At 37.9% G+C, this 21432-nt stretch overlaps 1 protein-coding gene and 2 long non-coding RNA genes across 3 annotated transcripts; all 3 read left to right on the forward strand.

Moving 5' to 3' along the window:
* The first annotated feature begins 2 nt into the window (after positions 1–2).
* On the forward strand, positions 3–3369 carry LOC136281788 (uncharacterized). Its single transcript, XR_010717992.1, has 3 exons — positions 3–223; positions 706–858; positions 2967–3369. It is a non-coding gene; the product is annotated as an uncharacterized lncRNA (long non-coding RNA).
* Positions 3370–8790: 5421 nt separating this feature from the next.
* Positions 8791–11300, forward strand: LOC136282059 (uncharacterized). The gene is made up of 3 exons (XR_010718067.1): positions 8791–9243; positions 9453–9613; positions 10282–11300. It is a non-coding gene; the product is annotated as an uncharacterized lncRNA (long non-coding RNA).
* A 346-nt stretch (positions 11301–11646) lies between these two features.
* Positions 11647–21328, forward strand: LOC131780153 (uncharacterized). Its single transcript, XM_059096774.2, has 8 exons — positions 11647–11878; positions 11973–12088; positions 12314–12377; positions 13133–13200; positions 14653–14758; positions 17460–17578; positions 18481–18617; positions 19298–21328. The coding sequence occupies exons 1-8, from the start codon at positions 11686–11688 to the stop codon at positions 19404–19406; spliced, it is 912 nt and encodes a 303-aa protein (XP_058952757.2). The 5' UTR covers positions 11647–11685; the 3' UTR covers positions 19407–21328.
* The last annotated feature ends 104 nt before the right edge of the window (positions 21329–21432 follow it).

Consider the following 21432-nt stretch of genomic DNA (forward strand, 5'->3'; position numbering starts at 1 on the left):
AAATTCTGCTTCGGTCACTCATGGGAGTTAAACCATTTAACTCTCATGGGTGACGTGACCAAGACAGAATTTCTCCTTACAATATAATTCCGATGCCGTGCACTACTAAACAAATATACGTGTACCTGAATCTTATCCCGTCGTTCGCCTTGCGGTGTTTGAGTGTGTTGTTATGAATCAGCAGACACAGAGCAAAGAAAAAAGGACCGCAAATACATAAAAGGTATGGGGACGATAACTTGTTGTAATAACTGATCTTGAAATTGTTCGTTGGTCTCTTCTACGAAATGCTCCTTAATGGCCGCCATTATTAATTATGGAGCTTGACGTTGCTTTCTGACACCAAATTCACGTTTGGCAGCCCAGTTTCCATTTCGTTCAGCAAACTGGACAATTCTCAGTTTGTCAGAAACTGTGTAGCTCTGACGTTTGGCAGTGGTAAGTTTCATTGCTATTTCGAATTTCTGATCGCTTGTGACTACAGTAAAACGGAACGATCGTGATGTTTATCTCGGGTAAAGTTTCCGCACAGCCCCATACTATTGTAAAACAAATCTGTTTTCCCAATGAATTTCCCAATTGTTTTTGTTATTGTTTCCTGTGTTCAAGAATGCACAATGAAGGACGGGGCTGTGCGGAAATTTTACCGATTATTTAACTCAAGCCATCAAAGACCAACTACTAAGCTTTTGTTACTTTCTTAAGGACGTGCTTGAAACCGTCTGCCGTCAACCGGCAGTTGAGGTCCGCCATCATGAGCCACTCTGGAAGGTTCAGTTTTCTCCAGAAGATGTTGCTATTGAAGTTGTGGCTTTGTGTTCCCAACTGGAGCCACTACTTTGCATGAAGGAGTACGCTGTAAGGAATATTTCTATCGCTTTCATGAATTCGAATGAATTTTTTAGTTTATTTCGCTCTTCTTTTGTTTGTGTTAGTTGATCAAGTCACCAAAAATACACAGAGGTAGTTTTAGCCACTCAAAAACTATAAATGCACTGGGCCTGCGACCTCGTGCTTTCATCACTGAGTTTTTCGTGTTTGGAAACCCAGGTGAAACCCTTGTACTCGTTTTTAAAATAGTACTAAAGATGCTTGTGTTTACGAGTCCGTAATCGCACAATTCGACACAATTTGCTGTTTATTTGGCCGTTAATAGAAAACCAGTCTTGAACACATGAATCTTTTTGGCAAGTTTGTCGTGGTTTTGTGGAGGTTCAATCTCTTCTTTGCTCAAAGAGCTTCCGGGATAAAAAGTACTGCGTGACAAGACAAAACAACTTTGAAGGGGACTAGAGCACGCTATGTCACGCAGTTTTGGGCAATTTTAAAACTGACAGACTGACTTGCAAATTAGCAGTAAGAAGCTCAGTGAAGGAGAATCGCAGAGAACACAGAAAAATGATGAAGGGCTTCTCAAACATTCTGCATGTTTTCTGCTTGTTTTTGGAGTTTTAGAAGAATGACGCTTAATATCATGACGCAAGTTCTATAGAGGCATTTAGGAAATATTGGCTTAAGTTACCTCGCACGGATGCAATGTGTTATGATTGTTTGTCTGCTTTCAGAGTCGGTCAGCCGTTAAATGAAAATTAGTCTGAAGACATAAACCTCTTTCGCGCTTCGCAAGTTTGTCGTGGTTTTGTCGAGGTTCAATCTCCTGTTGGCTCAAAGAACTTCCGGGAAAAAAAGTGTTGCGTGACACGACAAAACAACTTTGAAGGGGGCCAGAGTCACGCTTTGTCACGTAGTTTTAAGCAATTTTAGAACTGAAAAACTGTCTTACAAATTTGTTGCAAGTGGCTCACTGAATGAAAGTTGCAAGGAGAAGTACTGGTAGAGAAAATTGGAAAGAGATGAAGGGGCGCTCAAACATCTTGCAAGTTTGTTTTTGGAGTTTTTAAGAAGAGTGATTTATAATATCGACGCAAATTCTACAGAAGCATTGGTAAAATATTAGCTTAAGTTACCTTGCACGATTACAGTGAGGTATGATTGTTTGTTTGCTTTCAGAAGGTTGATCAGCGGTGTAGTCCTTGTACGCAGGGTCGGTCAGCCGTTAAATGAAAACCAGTCTCGAAGACATATACCCCTTTCGCAAGTTTGCCATGGTTTTGTCGCGGTTCAATCTCTTGTTGCCAAGATTGAAAGCGCCTTGTGGAGCCAGCTGTCCCTGAAAATTTCGGCCCAATTTAATGGGCAATTTTTCGTTGACTACAGACAGTGATTCAAGATTTTTTTTTTCGGTATTGCCTCGTCACGTTCTGTGATTGGTTCAGGAAACTCGTGCCATCCTCTCAACCAATCAGATAACAAATCTAGAACCAAGCGCGCCTGGCCACACGTATTTTCCCGCGCTTCAGGCAGTTTGCCTGCGTTGACCCTGAAGTCTGACTGGCTACTTGTGACATTTCTCTTTATTCTGATTGCTCTGTTTTCACTTTGATATCACTCAATTGTATTACGATTTTTCCAAGTGTTATCAATTGAGTGTCGAAAAACCGAAGCAAAAGTTATCACAACTTACTACCAATCAGAACAAATGTTACCATCATTATTGTCCAGTAAGAACAGAAAGCTTGAAGCGCGGGAAAACGCGAGTGATCAAAGTGGGATTGATTTTTGTTCTGCATTTGACTGGTTGAAATGGCGGGGCGAGTTTTCTGGACCAATCAAAGAGCAAAGTAAAACAAAACCGATGCAATTCAGGATCACTTTCGATTATCAATTGAAAAGTGCTCTAATCTACGTGCTAGAATTCTCAGCAGTTCATGTCATTCTGAAGAAGTCTTAGGAAAAAGGATACATCTCGAACTGAAAATTACTAAATCGTGAAAATTTTTCCTCTCTGCGACAAATTGGTCATCTCGCGATTATTTTCGAACGTCTGCAGAAATATCGTAAAACTTTCTGATTTTTGTTGTATTGAACTTTTTCTGAAGGTTAACAGAGGTTTGTATTATTTTCAGGGTGGACGAAATTTCTTCATCGCGGGTTCAAGGAACACAACCATACAGGACGGCTCAGAGGTACTTAACTTTAAATTCGCGCGAAAAGCGCGTTAAAAAAGCGCGCATGTGCGTGCATTTTTTTAAACGCACGGAAAAAACGCGCGAGAAAGAAGCTTATTGGTATGTCAAAAGCGGTCTTTTGTTTCATACTTTGTTTAACTTTGAATTGCGTTGTTCTATTTTCTTGAATCTTAAATGTGAATCTAAAAGTACGACTAAGCGAAACCATTTTTCTCTTATCTGAAATTTTGAGCGATTCATTATCATCAAAATTGAACCTAACTACGCTCACCGTCAACACGGCGCCGTAGTTGACTCCAACAAAAGTGGAGAAGAGCGTCTGTTAAAATTCTCATGACGATCATCATCACATAACGCTTGAAAGATCTTAGCGTGCGGAATGTTGTCAGTTGTTAATTAGGGTGACTTTTGAGTGTTGTTGTTGTTTGGCGTCGTCTAAACTAATGTTTCCACCGTTAGCTTCCTTTGTTTTCCATATCGCATATTTTCGTTCATTATTGTTTCATTCGTAATTATTGGAGTTAGTTACACTTGCAGTGAGTCGTTTCGCATGCATTACTTTTAAGTTTTTCCTGCGGATATAAACTTAATTTTCGCTGTTCAGGAGGCCTTTCTTTTTTTTTCTGTAGTCGCGCTAGTCGCGGTTCGCTTTCGAGCAGAATCTACGTTATTCATTTCGTCTTCGGACAGTGTTTTCTCGTCGAGTGCAAGTACAGTTTTTGAACAATCGTAACAATTTTCAACCGTCAGCGTTCTCCCACTTCAATAAATCGCTTTTTATCAGTTAATCGTGGTGTTGGAAAGTTATGGTTACCGCAATCACATATCATTGAAAATTGTTATGTGTCGCCGACAAGGCATGGACGCTCCGTTTATATACGCCACTGAGCCAGATTCTCGGCGAGTGTCAACCCGCGTAAGAGAACCGAATGTTACGCTGGATTTAGAAGGAGTCTACTTGGAGAGACTTCGTGCGAAGAAGAACGAAATGTCTGGTTTGGCATCCAAGTTACCGCTAGGATTAAGTTTGTATCTTAGTAGAGCGCCTTTCACCGAAATCAGTTACCTTACAAACCAGAGGGCGCTTTTCCCAGACTTCTCTCTGATCGCTTGTAGTCAAATCACAGTAGTGTTGATTGGTGACCGAGATGTTAGCAGGCTTTAAATCACGATGGGCGATATCTTTGTTGTGTACATATTTAGGACTCAATGCTACGTCCTTACAAATGGTGGAGATGACTTGAGGGGTGACGAAACCGTCGCAATCGGAGCCCTCAAGAACACCAAGAAATTCTACAAGGGAGCTAACTTTTGACTAGATACCGAATGGTATGGAGAGCTAACAATCGGACAGTCATCACACACGCCTTTCTGGACAATGGAAGTAGTGCCACCATCTGTACGGAATCGTTAGTGAGAAAACTCGGGGTTGAAGGAACAAAAGTAAAGATTTCCCTGTCCACCTTCGAGAAGAAGAACAGTCCGGTTGAAAGTTACCTCATCCGCGACTTAGTGGTGTCCGATCTCGATGAGAATGATTTCGTCAGTCTTCCCGCGCTTTATACGAGACCCGAGATTCCGGTTTGTGAGGAAGACATTCCAACCCAGGAGGACGTGGATCAATGGCCCCATCTAGGTGGTGTTTCCATACTTCACGTTGATGCCGAGATCAGACTTCTGATTGTCAGTGACGTTCCAGAGGCGCTCGATCCAGTTGAGATAAAGTACAGTGAAAACGGTGGTCCCTATGCATCAAGGACGCGCATTGGTTGGGCAGTGAACGGTCCTTTGGGTCATGGATCTCAGGCTGTAAGCTCCTTTTTCAAAGTTGACCCCCAGCTTCAGCACATGGTAGAGAACTTTTACAATCGCGATTTTGCCGACTCCTTTGCTGATGATACGACAGAGATGTCGCAAGATGAACGCTGCTTTATGCAGAACGCTGAGAAGATACAGCTAATGGACGCACATTATAAAATCCCTTTGCCTTTCAAGAATGGCGTAGTTTTGGTTCCCAAAAGCAAGTCACAAGCCTTGGTGCAGATCAGTTGGTTGAAGAGAAGGTTGGAAAATGATCCCAAGCTGTGTGACGACTACAAAGTCTTCATGAGAGAATTGGTTGCCGAGAGTTGCGTAAGGTTTCTGCGCTTCAGATGAGTCCTGAGGACAGTGACACGTGGTATATCACCTCACCATGGGGTGAACCATCCCCAAAAGCCTGGAAAAATTAGAGTAGTCTTCGAATGTTCAGCAAAGTTCGTAGGGTTATCACTCAACAGCATGTTATACAGGGGACCTGACTTGAGAAATTCACTTGTTGGAGTGCTGACAAGGTTTCGCGAGGATAGAGTTGCAGTTATCGCGGACATAGAATCGATATTTTATCAGGTTTGAGTTCCAGACCGCGACAGTTCGTTTCTGTGCTTCCTTTAGTGGGACGACGGAAACACGGCTTTTCTAGACATCAAAATTTCAATTGAAGGCAACGGTCGATGTTCTAGTGTTTACTACAAACCTACAGATTCACATAGTTACTTGTTGTATTCATCTCCCCCGCCATCATAGGTCAAGAATTCCATACCTTTTTCAAAGTTTCTCAGACCTCGTCGTTTATGTGCTGACGACTCTGGTTTTTCGAAAAACCAGAGGCAATATGCCAGTTTTTCGGTCAACGTGGCTATCCTGTTTCTGTCGTTCAAGCGGGCCACCACCGTGCCCAACGGTTTACGAAAGTCAGCACTAAAAACGGCTGAGAAGGAAGACACTAACCGCATACCATTCACTCTCACATTTCACCCTCACAACCACGCAGTCAAATCTATCATTCACAAAAATTTTAAATAACTCCAAAACGATTCAGAGACTAGTACTATCTTTTCATAACTCCTACTAATTTCATTCAAACTAGACAAAAACAAAGGCAACTTTTTGGTCAGAAGTTCATTTCAAACCAATGACCAATCTGGAACTTTCAAATGCGCTTGCTCACGATGCAAAACTTGTCCTTTCGTTCATAACGTAGAGAAAATATCGGGACCCAAGAGATCCATTAAGATCACTGATCGCCTTACGTGTACCTCCGCCAACGTCATTTGCTGCATAACTTGCACTTACTGGAATAAGCTATACATTGGTGAAACGGAAGACGACTAAGTGACCGATTCCGAGAACACCTTAACACCAGAAAGAAATTACAAGGACGCATCCCAACCAGTAGATAGACACTTTAATCTCCCTAATCATTCTAAACAACATATGGCAGATTGCGGCCTTTCCTTACATTTAGGCAGTTCGGAGAGCCGCAAAACACTAGAACAAAAATTTATCTTCCAAATCGGCACACCTAATCCCACGGTATCAAGCTCGTTAGTAGTTGCATAGTGGATACTCACTGACAATTGCTGTTGTTGGTTAGCATGTCTGCAAGATCCAATTTTCTTATTTTTTTAATAAAAACGGGTGAACCCTTTAATTCAGTTATTTTTACTACAATAGGCCTTAATAAACATAAAAACACACAAATTTACGACAGAATCAAAAGCTAAACCATATTCAAGAGGTATTAAATCCAGTTGTTTGTTGTACGTCGATGGAGTCCTTTATTAAAGATATGAAGAGTCTTTCAGATAATCTTTCAAGTTCATAAGGAATTGGCTCTGGAGACTTAAAAAATAAAACGTAGTATTTCAGGTTTCATTCACAACAATAATCGTGATTGGAAAAAAATAAAAGAAATAAAAATTTGTACTTACTTGTGGTAATCTCACTGGTGTGGATTAACATTATCTGGATGTTGCACTCTTTGCCGGCTACGACATAGGGGGCACCGTGCATTGATTCGTAATGCATTTTCCAAACACGGACGGTGAATGGGTTGATGACAGTACCTTGTTATCGTACAGTTATACAAGTTTACTGAAATTGACAAACGGCAAACTCCACACAACAATTCAATGGGATCGCGTTCAGGCTGTGTTCCTTGTAAACGTCTGGAGCGTCTTGGTTGCTCTTCCATGTTGATTTCTCTGAGAAGGGAAAAACATTGTTGGAACAGTTTAAATTCAATGATTTTATGGTTGAAGTTGAGAAATTTATAAAAAAGTTATCAGAAGCAAGGAAAAACTAATTGACCAACTATTTTAAAAACAAAATTCCCTCCTATCTTGTACGTTGTACGTGTATTCCGAACTGCGTCCCAACTGAAAATGTAACGCACAAGGATAGTACCCTTCTTACATTCAATTCTAGCACGAGTATCGAGAGACGAGACGAGACGAGTGACGAGACGGCACACATTATACGATTGCTTTATTGAGGAAGTAAGTCGTTGTGGTGGAAATACACATTTGAAGTTGGAATTCTACTGGAGACTATTCATGATCATTTCGCGCCTTCGAACGAAAAAACTTTGAAAGAGTAAATTGAGTTCGAGAATTTGATATTCATTTTGAGTATTGTGGGCCATGAAAGTCTGTCTGTGAGAGGACCGGGCAGGCGTGACACATGCTATCTCACCGATCTCTTTCAAACTTTCACAGTTTATGAGGGTCAAAAAGTTATTCAAGAATTCACAGTGGTTCGCGCTCCCGGCTAATCTGTGGCCCTAACCCACCGCAATGATCTGCGTAGGGTGTCTCACTTGAGAGATGTGAAGCTTAAAGTCGGTGGATAGATAGAACTTACCAGCTCGTAGACGTGAGACAATTTATCTCGCCTTATCATCCTGAAGGCCTGTATTAACAGGAATACATTGGTTATAAACGCTCGTGTGCGTCAATGATTTTAAGTCAAAGGGCAACTTTCAAGAAGGCCGTCAAAACATTTCTGAATTGGTATTTATTTTGAGGACGATGGTAACAGCCTATCACCAAAGGAAACAAAACCTGCAGCTTACGCTGATCTTCATTTCACATACAGACTCTTAACACAGGTTGATTGTTTATCACAAGTTTCATTGGAAATGAGTTATATAATAAACAATAACGAAGGCCATACCTGACCGCTTATGTATAAAAACTTGCTAAAAAATACTAATAGTATAAATTTTGGAAGAAAAACATGGATAAAACTTTACTTGAAAGATTATTCTTAGTTTCATTCGAGCGGATCCGCTATAAGTGACCGTTCAATACAGGTGGACGACAACACAAGTACTGATTTTGAGACAGAGGCAAGGTTGACCACGACCACCTAATGGGGGTGACCGCTAAATAAAGGTGGAAATTACGACAATAGTTGGAACGTCAGTTCGGCTTATGAGCGGTTATGTTACTTAAAGTTATGAATGACGAGTCGAGACAAGTATTTCATAGTAAAAGGTACGCTTCGGCAATTGGTTATGATTTGCATTTTTGATGGTAGCTCTCAAGAAAATAGGGTGCCTTCCGGAAAATCGTCTTTCGGGCGCTACTTTTAAAGAAACCACAAAATATAGATATCCCAGTAAGGCTAAGGTGTGTGAGGCTTTTCGAGTAGAGGTAATGACATACGCAAGAAAGATTTCGATGAAAATATTTCGAATTTCGGAATATTATTACGTTATATCTTTGTGCGTAAATATCTGACGAACATTCGGGCCTATTTTCCTGAAAATCCAAGAAAATCAACATAACCTAAATTATGCGTTATAATAGAGGCAACACACGTTAGAACATACCTCGGGTGCGTGGTATCTGAAGAAATCAGTCACAGTTTTTGCTAGTCCTTCACCAGCATTACTTACCACAAGTGAGGAAGTGGACCGTAAAATATGAAGTGTTCACGGATTGAAAATTGATTTGGAGCATAGCATGCGGCGTTTGCGCCTATGACGTGATTACGGAATGAAAGTTGATCTGGAGCATAGCATGCGGCGTTTGCGCCTATGACGTGATTACGGAATGAAAGTTGATCTGGAGCATAGCATGCGGCGTTTGCGCCTATGACGTGTTCACGGATTGAAAATTGATCTGGAGCATAGCATGCGCGTTTGCGCCTATTTTTTTGGATATTTTCAGCGGTCTTTTCCTGGGCGATCGACAACTGTTTTGAAATGTTTTTCGGAGAGGGATGAAATAGTATGTCAAGTTTACCACCATTTCAAACTCTGCGGATGACTCGAGGTTATTTTAATAATCAAAGTGCGAACAAAACGGAAAAAAAGGCCGAAGACTTGAAGTTTGAGATTTGATTTTCTGACAATCGAGATGCGCATATGAGGCTACAAATCTTCAAGGTTAGTCTTGAGATGTTAATATGTCTTACTTCTATGAATCACGAAGTTGTATGTGGGGATGATCGTGAGATATTCGTTACGATAATAGAAGGTAGTTCAGAATTTGATCTTATTTTACTGCAACTTTGAAATAAAATTGTGTAAAGTTGGAGGTGGCCCCCAAGCTTCAAATCGCTTCAAATAACATTGTCTTTTCTTTCTCTTTGTAGTCACCTAGGACACAAGGCTTTAAAAAATGTTCCAGCTTCAGGATTGAGTTGCTCTTACTACAGCCTTCGGCGAAATCGGTTTCGGGAGGTTGAGGTGGATTTCCCAAGTCATGGCTCACAACTGTCTTTGGCCTTTTTGCTCTCCAAGTCTGTTATACATGGTATGTAGGCGTGTATCTTAACAACGGTTATAGTCTTGCCTCAATCATCTCCGATTTTATCTAATTTTCTTGCTGTGTTTTGGTGAGATATTTTTAATTGCCTCTTTGGGCTTGAAGTGCTGACTAGAGGACAAACTTCGGTAAAACTTGTTTATCACATGGCCCCCAAATCCCTCACCACTGTCAGTTCATTGCTTATTTATTTCGCTTTCGGTCCAACCAGTTCATTTACCTCAAATAAATACGTGGGCTTTGTCTCATGAGTTTAAACTGGTGCCGTTTCATGTTCTTCATGTTCATGTGTTATTCAAAACGAATGGCGTCAGCTTCATTCTGTCTTGTTTATTTCAGTACAATACTTCTGCCATGCGAAGTGAATTTTGAGTCGAAATGTATTATGAAACTCGCAGATTGAAATTATCAAACTTTCTCTGGTTCATAAAGTATGAGACGATTGATGCAACAATTGAATAATTACTCAAGGGGCTGGAACTCCTTGTTTCTTTAAAATGTTAATTACAGTATTTCTGTCGTATTTGAAAACGAATTTCAGGTTAAAATGCCTTCAAACCAGTTTGACTTGCATTTAACTTTGTCAGAAATGTCTTGATCCTTAAATTTTTTGAGACTGATGATAGGAAATAACTTTTATGTACTGTGCTGTTTAGGGAGATGTGATGTGACCCCACTACATATAGTTGGTACTTTATTCTTTGAAGTAGGAGAAGTTGGTATTTGATCCATGGATTTTCCTGTAATTGATGTGTTTCTTTATTCTCATCACTTGTCTCTTTGATACTGTGTTGTCATTATAAGGAGAAATACTGTCTTGGTCACACTTGGGAGCTTAAATGTTAAGCATTGGGTCAGTTTGCACAAAGTATCACATAACGCTGTAATTATCTCCTTTTTAGAACTCTTTCAACAACTTTTTTTCAAATTTGATGAAAATCTCAAGATGGTTTTAAATCAGTTTATCTCAGTGTCCCAAGGGGTCAAGAATGAAATTGATAAGTGAATTTTTGGTTTTGAATATGCCACAATCCTCTTGAAAAAAAGAAGAACCATTTTTACGCTTCATAGTTGGGTTTTATGCCCATTTCCTATACTTTGTTTGAAAAAGTATCTTTTTGAATGTATATAGAGATTTTTGTGGAAGAGGGAATGGTATATAGTCAAGTAGAGGTTTCCTTAGTCTAGAGATAGATTATCCAAGCTGTAAATTGTACAGGAAAATATATATTATTTATGAGATTTAAGTGCAGGAATTTTGTAATATATTTATTTGAGAGTGATAAGAATAAAGTTTCTTCAATTTTGATTAAATTATTGCACATTGAAAAGTTCTTGTTGTAGTATGTTTAGTGGACTGCAACATCTTGACTGCATACTGCAAGTCGAAATTTTGGGAAACTTATGTAAATCAGCTCAAAACTATCTTTGTTGTTGATTTAAAGGTTAAGTTTAATTCATGAGATGACTTGACCTGATCCAGATGTATGGTTATCCAAAAGGAATATACAAATTAACAGTGCAACACTAGCGGCAGATCAAATAAATGAAGGAACATTATGCAACTTAAATCCCCTTTTTTTCAACCTGACCAAACTTTCCTCTTTTTTGCTTCGTTTTTCTGTGAACTATTTCAGTATCCATTTTAACTGTCCAACTGCCTGGAACAGATAAGAGATGATTGAGATTAATCTACTTATCTGTTTAATTACCAACAGTCCTGTTCTTCCCCCCCCCCCCCCCCCCACCCACTCCTCTAACCGTCTTCCTCTATAGACCCTGTCAATTTATTAGTTCCCCTCTAAACTCAGCCGGGTAACTCCATGTTTTAAGCTGCTGAACCCATTGGTTCACCAGTTAGCCCAACATCTGTGCGTTTGTTGGATTTGTTTCGTTTTTCATTCAGACCTTTAACGATGAAATCACCTTTCAATAAAGCAGGACCCCCCCTACCTCCCCCTCCAGCTCTTCCCATTGCCTGCCCCACCCTTCCCCCTTTTTCTCCCCCTCCTAACTAATGTTGGTCAGCGGCGCATCGCAAGAATACCACCGCACGTGCGATGATTAATGAATCCTATATGAAGTATCGATCTGAACAGCTGTCATGGCGTCCTTTGCAGGAAGTTTCTTTCCAGATTTCATGCGCAGATAATTCAACATTGCAAAGGCTTGAAATTCGAAAAATGAATTTAGACCGAGCCCTTCTTCCTGGGCCATTATGTGCACCTCTTGCCTACGATCCTTCATTCAAAGGTTTGTGCGTGTTGTCCTTCTATTACGAAGTCGTCTCCAGGTTGTAAATATTAACCAGGCAAGCAAATTCACCTGTTTTCCTCGCATCCTGCAGTTGAGGTCCGCCTTCATGAGCCACTCTGGAAGGTTCAGTTTTCTCCAGACGATGTTGCTATTGAAGTTCTGACTTTGTGTTCCCAACTGGAGCCACTTTGCAAGAAGGAGTACGCTGTAAGGAACATTTCCATCGTTTTTATCTTGTTTAGTTTATTTCACTTTTCTTTTGTTTGTCTTAGTTGGCGAAGTCACCAAAAATACACAAAGGTTGTTTTTAGCCTCTCGCGATGATCATTATCGATGCATTAATCGATTTTCCATCATGTATTGAATTCTCGAGTTGCAAGAATTTTCATAAACAGATAACAATTTTGGGATAAATCTGTTTTTCGATTTCAGACAACAATGGGAAAGATCGATGCAGGCCACAAAGTGGAATATCAAAACAAATTTGAACCAAAAGGTACATCTGCAGGCTACGTATGTTTAATTCCCAACGTATTCATCAACTATTTTAACGAATAGAACGGTTTGAATTCTTTAGAAAATGTGGACATTTTCATCTCTAAGTTATTTTTCAAAGCTGTTTTGGGGAAACAAGAGTTAAATCTTGAAATAGAAAGAAGATGAAAGAAGACCATATTCAGTGAGTGACACAGGCATCCTTGGAGAAAAGGAACTCTTAAGTGCTCACAATAGAAGTCAAATCTATGACCTTCGGACTAGTATTTTGCGTGCTCTACCACAGTGAGTTGTAGGAGACTTGTGGCAGGCTAGGCTGTCAACTTGATCCATGATGACAAACCTCCTGCATACTGCAAGGATAAAAATGCTGTTTAGAGTTCCCTGAAATAATCAGCCAGGGCTTATTATAACTCATCCTGCTTTAACAAAGTTACCTTGGCCAAAAGTTTTACTCAAAAGTTACCTTGGCCAAAAGTTTTACTCAAAAGTTACCTTGGCCAAAAGTTTTACTCAAAAGTTACCTTGGCCAAAATTTTTACTCAAAAGTTACCTTGGTTAAAAGTTTTACTCAAAGTTACCGGTAGAATTTTAATTGTCATCCAAATCCTCAATAACCATTATACAAAGTACAAAACCTTGATTTCAGATATTTTTGGCAGAAACTAATAATTTGTTAAAAAGAAAATTTTTTATTCATTAATTCAGTCATGATTGTGGCTGAAGTTTTCTTTTTTAATATGTACTTTGTTTCAGCACAAGTACTCTTTGAGAAAATGCGAGAAATGATCCATTTTCTTCCAGATCCTAAACCATCTTTGAAAGTAAGTCAGATATTATCTGTGATAAATTACGATTGGTTAAGGAACAATAATTATTAATATCAATGTTTTCTTCTCTCTCATGAGATATTTTAATCGCTCATGTGCAGTATAGCACACATACCTTTAATCATTACTTCAGATATGTACTTGCTTGAACAAATCTAGCATACACATGAAGCATAAATACCCTATATCCTTGAATAAGTACCTTGGTGCTCATTTAAAATATTACCTAAAAGAGGGTTGCTTATTTGAAGGAGGGTGCTTAAACAAGGGGGGTGCATATCAAGTTAGTGCAGTAATAGGAAAAATTAGCTCTTTAACTTCCAAGATCTCATTAGTAATTCTCCTTACTGTCTGCCATACAGTTATTGTGATATTTGTTTGGAGAAATTGGTATTGGATCAACTTATAATCCCCTAATTGATATTTTTCTTTATTCTCATCACTTGTCTGCTTGATTTTGTATTGATATTGTAAGGAGAAATTCTGTCTTGGTCACTCATGGGAGTTAAAGGGTTAAAGAGCAGATAATACACATGCAGATACTCTGCAAGCTCATGGGAATAGAATTAACTGGAATGGAAAAGGAACTATTCTTCTGTACTGATTCCTTTGTAGCTGAAGCTTAAAAAATTGTAAATAAAGTGACAAATTAGAAACAGGTTTTTCTGGTATCCCTACTAACCACAATAAAACCCTAACCCTGGGGGGGGGGAGCAAGTTATTCAAGGGGGGTGCATGTTTGAAACCATGGCCTAGGGGGTGGAGTGCTCATTCAGGGGAGGGCATTCAGTAGAGTGTGGGTGCTTATTTGAGGAAATATTGTGCAGGAATTTTTTTGTAGTTGTTAGCTCTATCTTGTGTTTCACTAATTAAGACTCAAGTGGTTATTCAGGGGAATAGTGCCCTATGTAGTTATGCATGAGCAGTTATGACTCTATTGTCTTGTTTATTGTAAGCTTCAAATATCCTTATCATAGAAAAAAAAACTGAGGAAAGTTAGAAAAAATATTATGTGAACTTTAACCCTTTAACTTCCAAGATCTAATTGTTAATTCTCCCATCCAGCTGTTACACATTTCCTTGTAAGTTAGTTACAGGAATTTGGTGTTAGATCAAGATAACAACTTATACTTGATGAGTTTGAATATTCTCAATACCTGTTTGGTGGATAATGTTTGAATATTATAAGGAGAACTTACATGTTGATCACTACTGGAAGTCAAAGGGTTAAGAATCACTTAATGTGCAGTTTTTAAGGGGATCATACAATAAATGATAAAATTTATTGTTCAAACCATTGTTTAAAAGTAAATAGAGTAGAGTCTTAAATGTTGATTGGTTTTGGAAAGAGATACAAATGTCTTCTATTATCAGATAGCTTTTGCATTCCTTCCCTATTCTGTCACACTTTTTGGGATCTTGACTCATGGACACTTTACTTTTTAGGATTACTTGCGGCAGACTGGATTGTCTCTACTGTTTCCAAAAGTCACTTCATATTTGATAAATCCTGAGAGACCAGCATTTCAAACCCAGAAATCTTCCATGGATGGTAATTTTTTTTCTTATGTATCTGAATTTCTCTCTTTTCCATGATATTTTGATACTGTTTTGAATATTAAACTGCTTTGAGCAAATTAAACGACTGGGACATTAAACCTAACAGATTATTTTATGTCTGTAGACTATCATGAATGAATGATTATGAAAGTGTAATTGAATTCGGAAAAACTGATCATGTGATTTGACGGAAAAGCGGTCAGTCCTTCACACCCTAACACCAGTGTGCATAATCTCCATTCCATTTGCTAGAGTATACATTTGCCATAGTGCTGATAAGGAGAATTTGTTTAAAACCAAGGGTTCTTTTATCTTGTGACCATTTCCTTTATTTTCATGACCTTAAAATGTTTGATTCAGGGGGGATGCTGTAAGAAGGAATTAGATGCTAATCACTCTTAACTGTTTAGCCCCTTAGAGAAATTAGCAACCAAAATCTCCTTACAATATCACCCCTGAATCAAACATTAAGGTCATGAGAATAAAGGAAATGATCACCAAGGAAAGAAGCGCTTGATTGTTAAACAAATTCTTCTTCTATAAGAACTTCAAACATCCATATGCATAGTTACTTTCTCATCAAGGTCACAACTCTTTAGCATTAAGTACTCTAGGCTTAAAATGCAAAGAAATGCCTTGGAAGTCTGTAATGAGATACCTAATGAATATAAAAAATTTGTCAAAGAAGTCCTTCAAAAAAGAAACAAAAAGAGCTCTTCTCAATATCCTAGAAACTGAAGATTCTTACTTGAAGCCCAATGAGATAATGCTAAAATTCAAACACAGCAAAACTGAACCAATTTGAACCAGTGCTACAATATGTTTCGTACACTTAGAAACTCTAGGACTTTCTTTCCTCTACAAGTGAACATCTGTCATTTTCTTTTTTTTTTCCTTTTCTTGTGTATCTTTATGTCTTTTTATTTACATTTCTTCATTTCTGTTTTATTTCCAGTGTGCTTAAATAAAGTAAGTTAAGAAAAAAAAAATTGGCCCACCTCAGTTGGCATTTGCTATCTGTAGGTCAAAGGAATTTCTTGTAAATATGTATGAAAATAAAAATAAAAGTGTGAAGTGAAGTGAAAGTCAGCATGTTAGGAAATGTATGATCACCAACTAAAGAAGCTCTTGATTGTTAATCAAATTCTCCTTGTCAGTGTGTTAGGAAATGTCTAGAGAACAGTATGGAGAATATGCATACTGATATTAGGGTTTAAAGTGTTAAGGGTTGAAGAGTTGATACAGATGCTGACTCTTTTGATTCAAAGAAGCAAAATGCATTAAAGAGACAACAAGACTGAAAACATTTGATTATGTGGTCTCATTGACCAGGTGAGAGTAGATCAGAGAACAGCTATTGCTTTGACACTGGATGATGTTTTTGCAACCTGAACTGAATTTATCATCAATGAGGGTAAAGAATAAAGATGAATTCCGTTTAGGTTTTTCAAACCTCAAGCACTCTCGTGAAATAATAGTCCAGTACTCAATACTGCTCTCACCTTGAGAATCAGAACACATGATCATCTGTTACTCTTAGGCTCAAGCAAAAAAAAAAATACAGAAGAACAGAAAGGTATAATATATAACATGTTATATAATAAGATCAGTTATGCACACAATCTGATTGGTTCTCACTTATGGTCTATTGGAGGACAGACGTATAGATGACATCATCATTAAAACTTTTTTTAATTCTTTATTATATATATAAAACAAATAGATTCCAAGTTGCTGTGCGTCTGTTCAGTAATAGATCACAGAGGAGGCCAAAATGTGGTAAGAACATCAGTGACACACTCGGCTGTGCCTCGTGTGCCACTTTTTTGTTCTTACTACATTTTGACATCATCTGTGATCTATTACTGAACAGATGCACGGCAACTTGGAATCTATTTGTTAAGTTGATGTTGCATTCTCGATTGCAGTTGTGCGTCAATTGAGATAATGCCTTTAAAACTGTGTACCATGCTAGGACATTTACTCTAAATCTGGTTTATTGAACATTGCTTTAGATCACATGGCACATAGTGGAAAAATTAATGATGAAAAATCAAGGACCAAATAAAAAAAAAATACTACAACCAAAGATTTAAGAATACAAAAATAACATAGAAAGCAATCATTTACATTGTCCAACTCTTAACCCTTTCACTCCCAAGATCTAATTAGTAATTCTCCTTACTATCTGCCATACAATTCTTATGATGTTAGTTAGAGAATTTGGTATTGGATCTAATAATAATAATCCCATAATTGATATTCTTCTCTATTCTCATCACCTGCCTGCTTGATATTGTATTGATATTGTAAGGAGAAATTCTGTCTTGGTCACTTGTGGGAGTTAAAGGGTCAACTCCCAGAAGTAATAAACGTAAAACTTCTCCCTACAACATCCATACATTCTTCAGCAAACAGGTAATGAGAATATTCAAACTTATCAGGTAGAAGCTGCTATCTTGATCTAGCACCAAGTTCTCATAACAAATTTATAAGGAAATGTGTAGCAGCTACAGAGGAGAATTAACAATCAGATCTTGGGAGGTAAAGGTTGATTTGAAGCCTCCATGTACTCTTCTAAGTGTACAATTATATTCCAAAATTAGTTATGTGAATTATAATTATCAAACATTAACATAAAAAATATGTTTGAGTGTGACTCGCGTCACAGTTGATTGTGGTTATTGTTTCAGGATATTTTCCACACCTTGGAATGTTGAACCAGCTGATAACACTGAGTCATCAGCTGAACAGTGATGCCTTCAACCTCACCAATCATAAATACATGGCTCATCAGACTGCGCTGCTTTATGTAAGATACTGTTTAATTAAAACATTACCCAAATTATCTTTGTTTGTTTTTCATATTTTTTTGTAAGGAAGATTCCATTCACAGAATTTTAGGAAGTGAATTTTGTTATTGTTTTGCTTTTGAGACCAATTTTTTGCCTTCTTGTATACTTTCTATGGTTATAATCATTGCTGATCCTAGCAAAATGCAGGACGCATGTCATATGAACTTCGTAATAGACCTTGCTCACTGTAGTGTCTCTGTAGCTCAGTAGTAGAGCATTGATGCATAGAATTTGAAGGTCAGAGGTTCAATTCCTCATGGGGACTCAGAATTTTTTCTTTGTCCCGTGCTTGTGACAAGACAAAAAACATCTTTCTTAATCATGAGAAAGTTTTGGTTTTTGGTTGTGGCAAATTTCAGTGATAACAAATTCTTGTTGAGTGAGAAAGATGGTTCATTTTGAGCTTGGTAATGATTTTTTCCTCAAACTCAGAAGCATCGGTTTTAGGAAAAATTCTGAGTCCCACGAGGAAGTGAACCTAATCAGTGCTTCACCAATCAGTCTCAGAGACTCTTTACAGTGAGCTGAAGGTAATTCCCAGTTGCGCTCATGCCACTTGTCCTGCATACAACATTGCAGTGGCTCAGCTCACCATAGAGCGTCTTTGTTGCTCAGTAGCTTAGTGATAGGCTGGTTGATATTTGTCAGCTTCATTAGGCTTGTTGAGAAGTTTGCTGTTTTGCAGGATTGTTCCCCACACTGAACGTAAGTGTCCATGCTTTGGGAATTTGTTTTTGCACTGTTTCTCTTGACCAATTATGTTGATAGACTGGTGTCAATAGTTTAACTACAGCACTGTACCAAGCGTATGTTCATTCTAAGTGCTCCTGATTATGTTTTCTCTTTTGTCTGTGAATAGCAATCAGTAAATCAGGCTGGCACTCTGATGATGGACTACAAAAAGAATATCGAGTCAAATTTCAAAAGTTTGAAAGCTGGTCTGGTACCAAAAGATAAAGATTCTGTTCCAAGGTTACCCCATGAACAAAAAGAATGGTAAGAAAGAACATATTCCAAAATCTCAGATTAGTCCATCCAGGTCAAGGAAACTCTCCATGAATACCTTTAACCATAAATTCACAGAACTGATTAAAATGTAACTTCTCCCAGTAATATCCATACATTATGCAACAGAGAGGAAATGAGAACATTCAAACTTATCAGATCTACGTTACACCAAATTCTGGTAACTAATTTTCAAGGAAATGTTTAGCAGCTTGAGGGGAGAATTAACAATCAGATCTTGGGAGTTAAAGGGTTAAAGAGTTATAGGATTAAATTTTTGCATGCAGTAATTTTCAAGTGTTGCCATACTCAAATATCAACATCTGAGCATTCCTGAATGTGCAATAGCAGAACAAATCAATGTTCTTACAAGCTTGGTGCACAAGGCATTACCTGTTGACACCCTAACATCAGTATGCATTTTCTCCATACTTTTCTTTAAACAATTCCTAAGATGCTGGCAAGGAGAATTTTTCTTCTTTAGTTGGTGATCATTTCCTTAATTCTCCTGACCTTAATGTGTGATTCAGGGGTGATATTGTAAGGAGAAATTAGATTCTAATCACTCTAAGCAGTCAAAGGGTTAAAAAAAAAGACTTAGCAAGGCATGCTGGTAACAGTAAGACTCCAGAACTTCATCAAATGTTTTCATTGATTTTATTCCTTTGTAGGATTAACAATGTCACAGCTAATATTCTGGATGATGTGCAGTCCTTGCCCCCAGGTCTTACCCAGCCTATGATATCAGCCATGACCTTTGTGGAGCAACAGAGACAATGAATAAATAGTTTGTTTTTTGTTTAGTTTACATTTAACTTCTGATGTAATCTTTTGGCTACAAATTATATTATTATGTACTGTGTTTACCGGCAGATAGGCTGCAGTATTTTCGGAAAAATCACCAGTACAAGCTTTTTGACACCTCATTAATATACACAATAGCTCAAGAATTTTAAACTTAAAATTTTTCTTCTTCTTATTACCCAACATCGCTTTCACATTGAGTCAGCAATCATTCACTGTGTACAGCTATATACTTAGTCCATATTTTCAAAGAATCTTGGTCCTCTCCATAGCAATGAGCACATCAAGTTTTCCAAGCTGTTTCTTGTTTGAGGAAGTCCAGTACAGCTTGCATGGGGGCAATAAAATACATACCGCGTACATGCCTGTTTGGTTATGTATAGATAAACGAAATCACTTATAAATGTCACTCAAATTAAGAATAATTAACGTATTGTACAGTTTTCAACAGTTTAAACAGTTATGCTATATGCTTATATAACAACTGAAAGTCTTTACACCTCAACTCCTGAGATCTGATTGTTAATTTTTCTCTCTAGCTTCTACTCATTTTCCTGTAACTTGGTTACATGAATTTACAGTTAAATCAAGACGACAACTTCAACCTGATAAATTTGAATGTTCTTATAACCTGTTTGCTGGATATTGTATGTGTGTTATAGAGAGAAGTTACTTTTCAATCACCTCTGGGGGTTAGAGAGTGTAGTAAAGGGTTGTTTAAAAAAAAAGGTGTTAAGTACATAATGCAGTTTTGCAGTGATCATAGTATCTTCTGGTTCTTTGGCAATCATAGGGCCATGACTGTTGATGATTTTCCATCAGCATTACTTACATCAGTATCCATATTCTCCAAGTACTCTGGTACCAACAATGAGTATCTTTTTATCCACCTTTAACTCCCAAGATCTCATTAGTAATTCTCCTTACTGTCTGCCATATAGTTCTTGTGATGTTAGTTTGGAGAATTTGGTTTTGGATCAACTAATAATCCCCTAATTAAGATTTTCCTTTATTCTCATCACTTGTCTGCTTGATTTTGTATTGAAATTGTAAGGAGAAATTCTTTGTTGGTCACTCATGGGAGTTAAAGGTTTATTAGGGTATAAATTTTGCCATGTAAAGGTTTCCAAGCTCACCCATGTAGTGATGTAAGAACTTTAAATATTGTAACAGAAAAATGTCAAGAGATCTCTGGCAAAAGAAACCTTTTTAGTTATAGGCTGTGGGCTTTTAGGCAAAGTGAATGTCAGTTATAATGTTCATCTAAAAAAATTCTATTGTCCTTTAACGGCCAGCTCATATGCTGACATAGCCACTTTAAAAATGTATTTTCTCCATCTAATTTCTTATACCTGTTTTTGTTAATACAGGTATAATTATAACTATTGTAGGCTTCCATGCGGTTTTGTCTCTAAAATACAAGTACCGTTAAGTGTAAGGTTGTAGAAAATTTGATAGTAATGCACAGTTGTGAATCACTTCTAATTTATTTAATATTTAACAAGTATCAGGTAATTACTTAGTTAGCCAGTAAATCTGAAGATTTTAATTTATAATTAAATGCCAGAGGGAAAAGTAGTTGTTATTGAGTTGATGTTACCATAAGTTCCATCAGCGCCCTCTTTTTTTAAAGAAGAATTCCTCTCTATGAATGTGAGCCCCCTTTTGAAAAGTAAAATGTATTATCCACTCCTACTCATGAAAATGGACGGCACTGAGCTAGACAAAGGATGTGAAATCACCAAGACTGGCGTAATCTGGGAACGGGAACCCGTTAGTGCATTATTCACGCGTTTTACTTGGAACCGAAAGCTGCTTAAATATGCTGCACCTAAGTTTGAGTCTGGTGCTGTTAAAGACGGTAAAGAAGTCCAGCCATTCGTGAAATTATTAAGAAAACGATAAATTATAGTTTTTAGTCGACTTTTGCCTTAGTGTTGCCGTACTGACTGCCGAGGGTCCCCATTAGGTGCAAGAGCCATTTGTGTGCTGGGTTTTACTC

The sequence above is a fragment of the Pocillopora verrucosa genome, chromosome 6 (genome assembly GCF_036669915.1).
Source record: "Pocillopora verrucosa isolate sample1 chromosome 6, ASM3666991v2, whole genome shotgun sequence".
NCBI classification, from domain to species: Eukaryota; Metazoa; Cnidaria; class Anthozoa; order Scleractinia; family Pocilloporidae; genus Pocillopora; species Pocillopora verrucosa.

What these genes read in the sequence shown, in the direction of transcription:
- LOC131780153 (XM_059096774.2), top strand. Translation starts at nt 11,686, where the DNA reads ATGATTAATGAATCCTATATGAAGTATCGATCTGAACAGCTGTCATGG. An exon ending in ATCCTAAACCATCTTTGAAA is followed by an intron (nt 13,201 to 14,652) that starts GTAAGTCAGATA and finishes TTTACTTTTTAG; the next exon opens with GATTACTTGCGGCAGACTGG. An exon ending in CCCCATGAACAAAAAGAATG is followed by an intron (nt 18,618 to 19,297) that starts GTAAGAAAGAAC and finishes ATTCCTTTGTAG; the next exon opens with GATTAACAATGTCACAGCTA.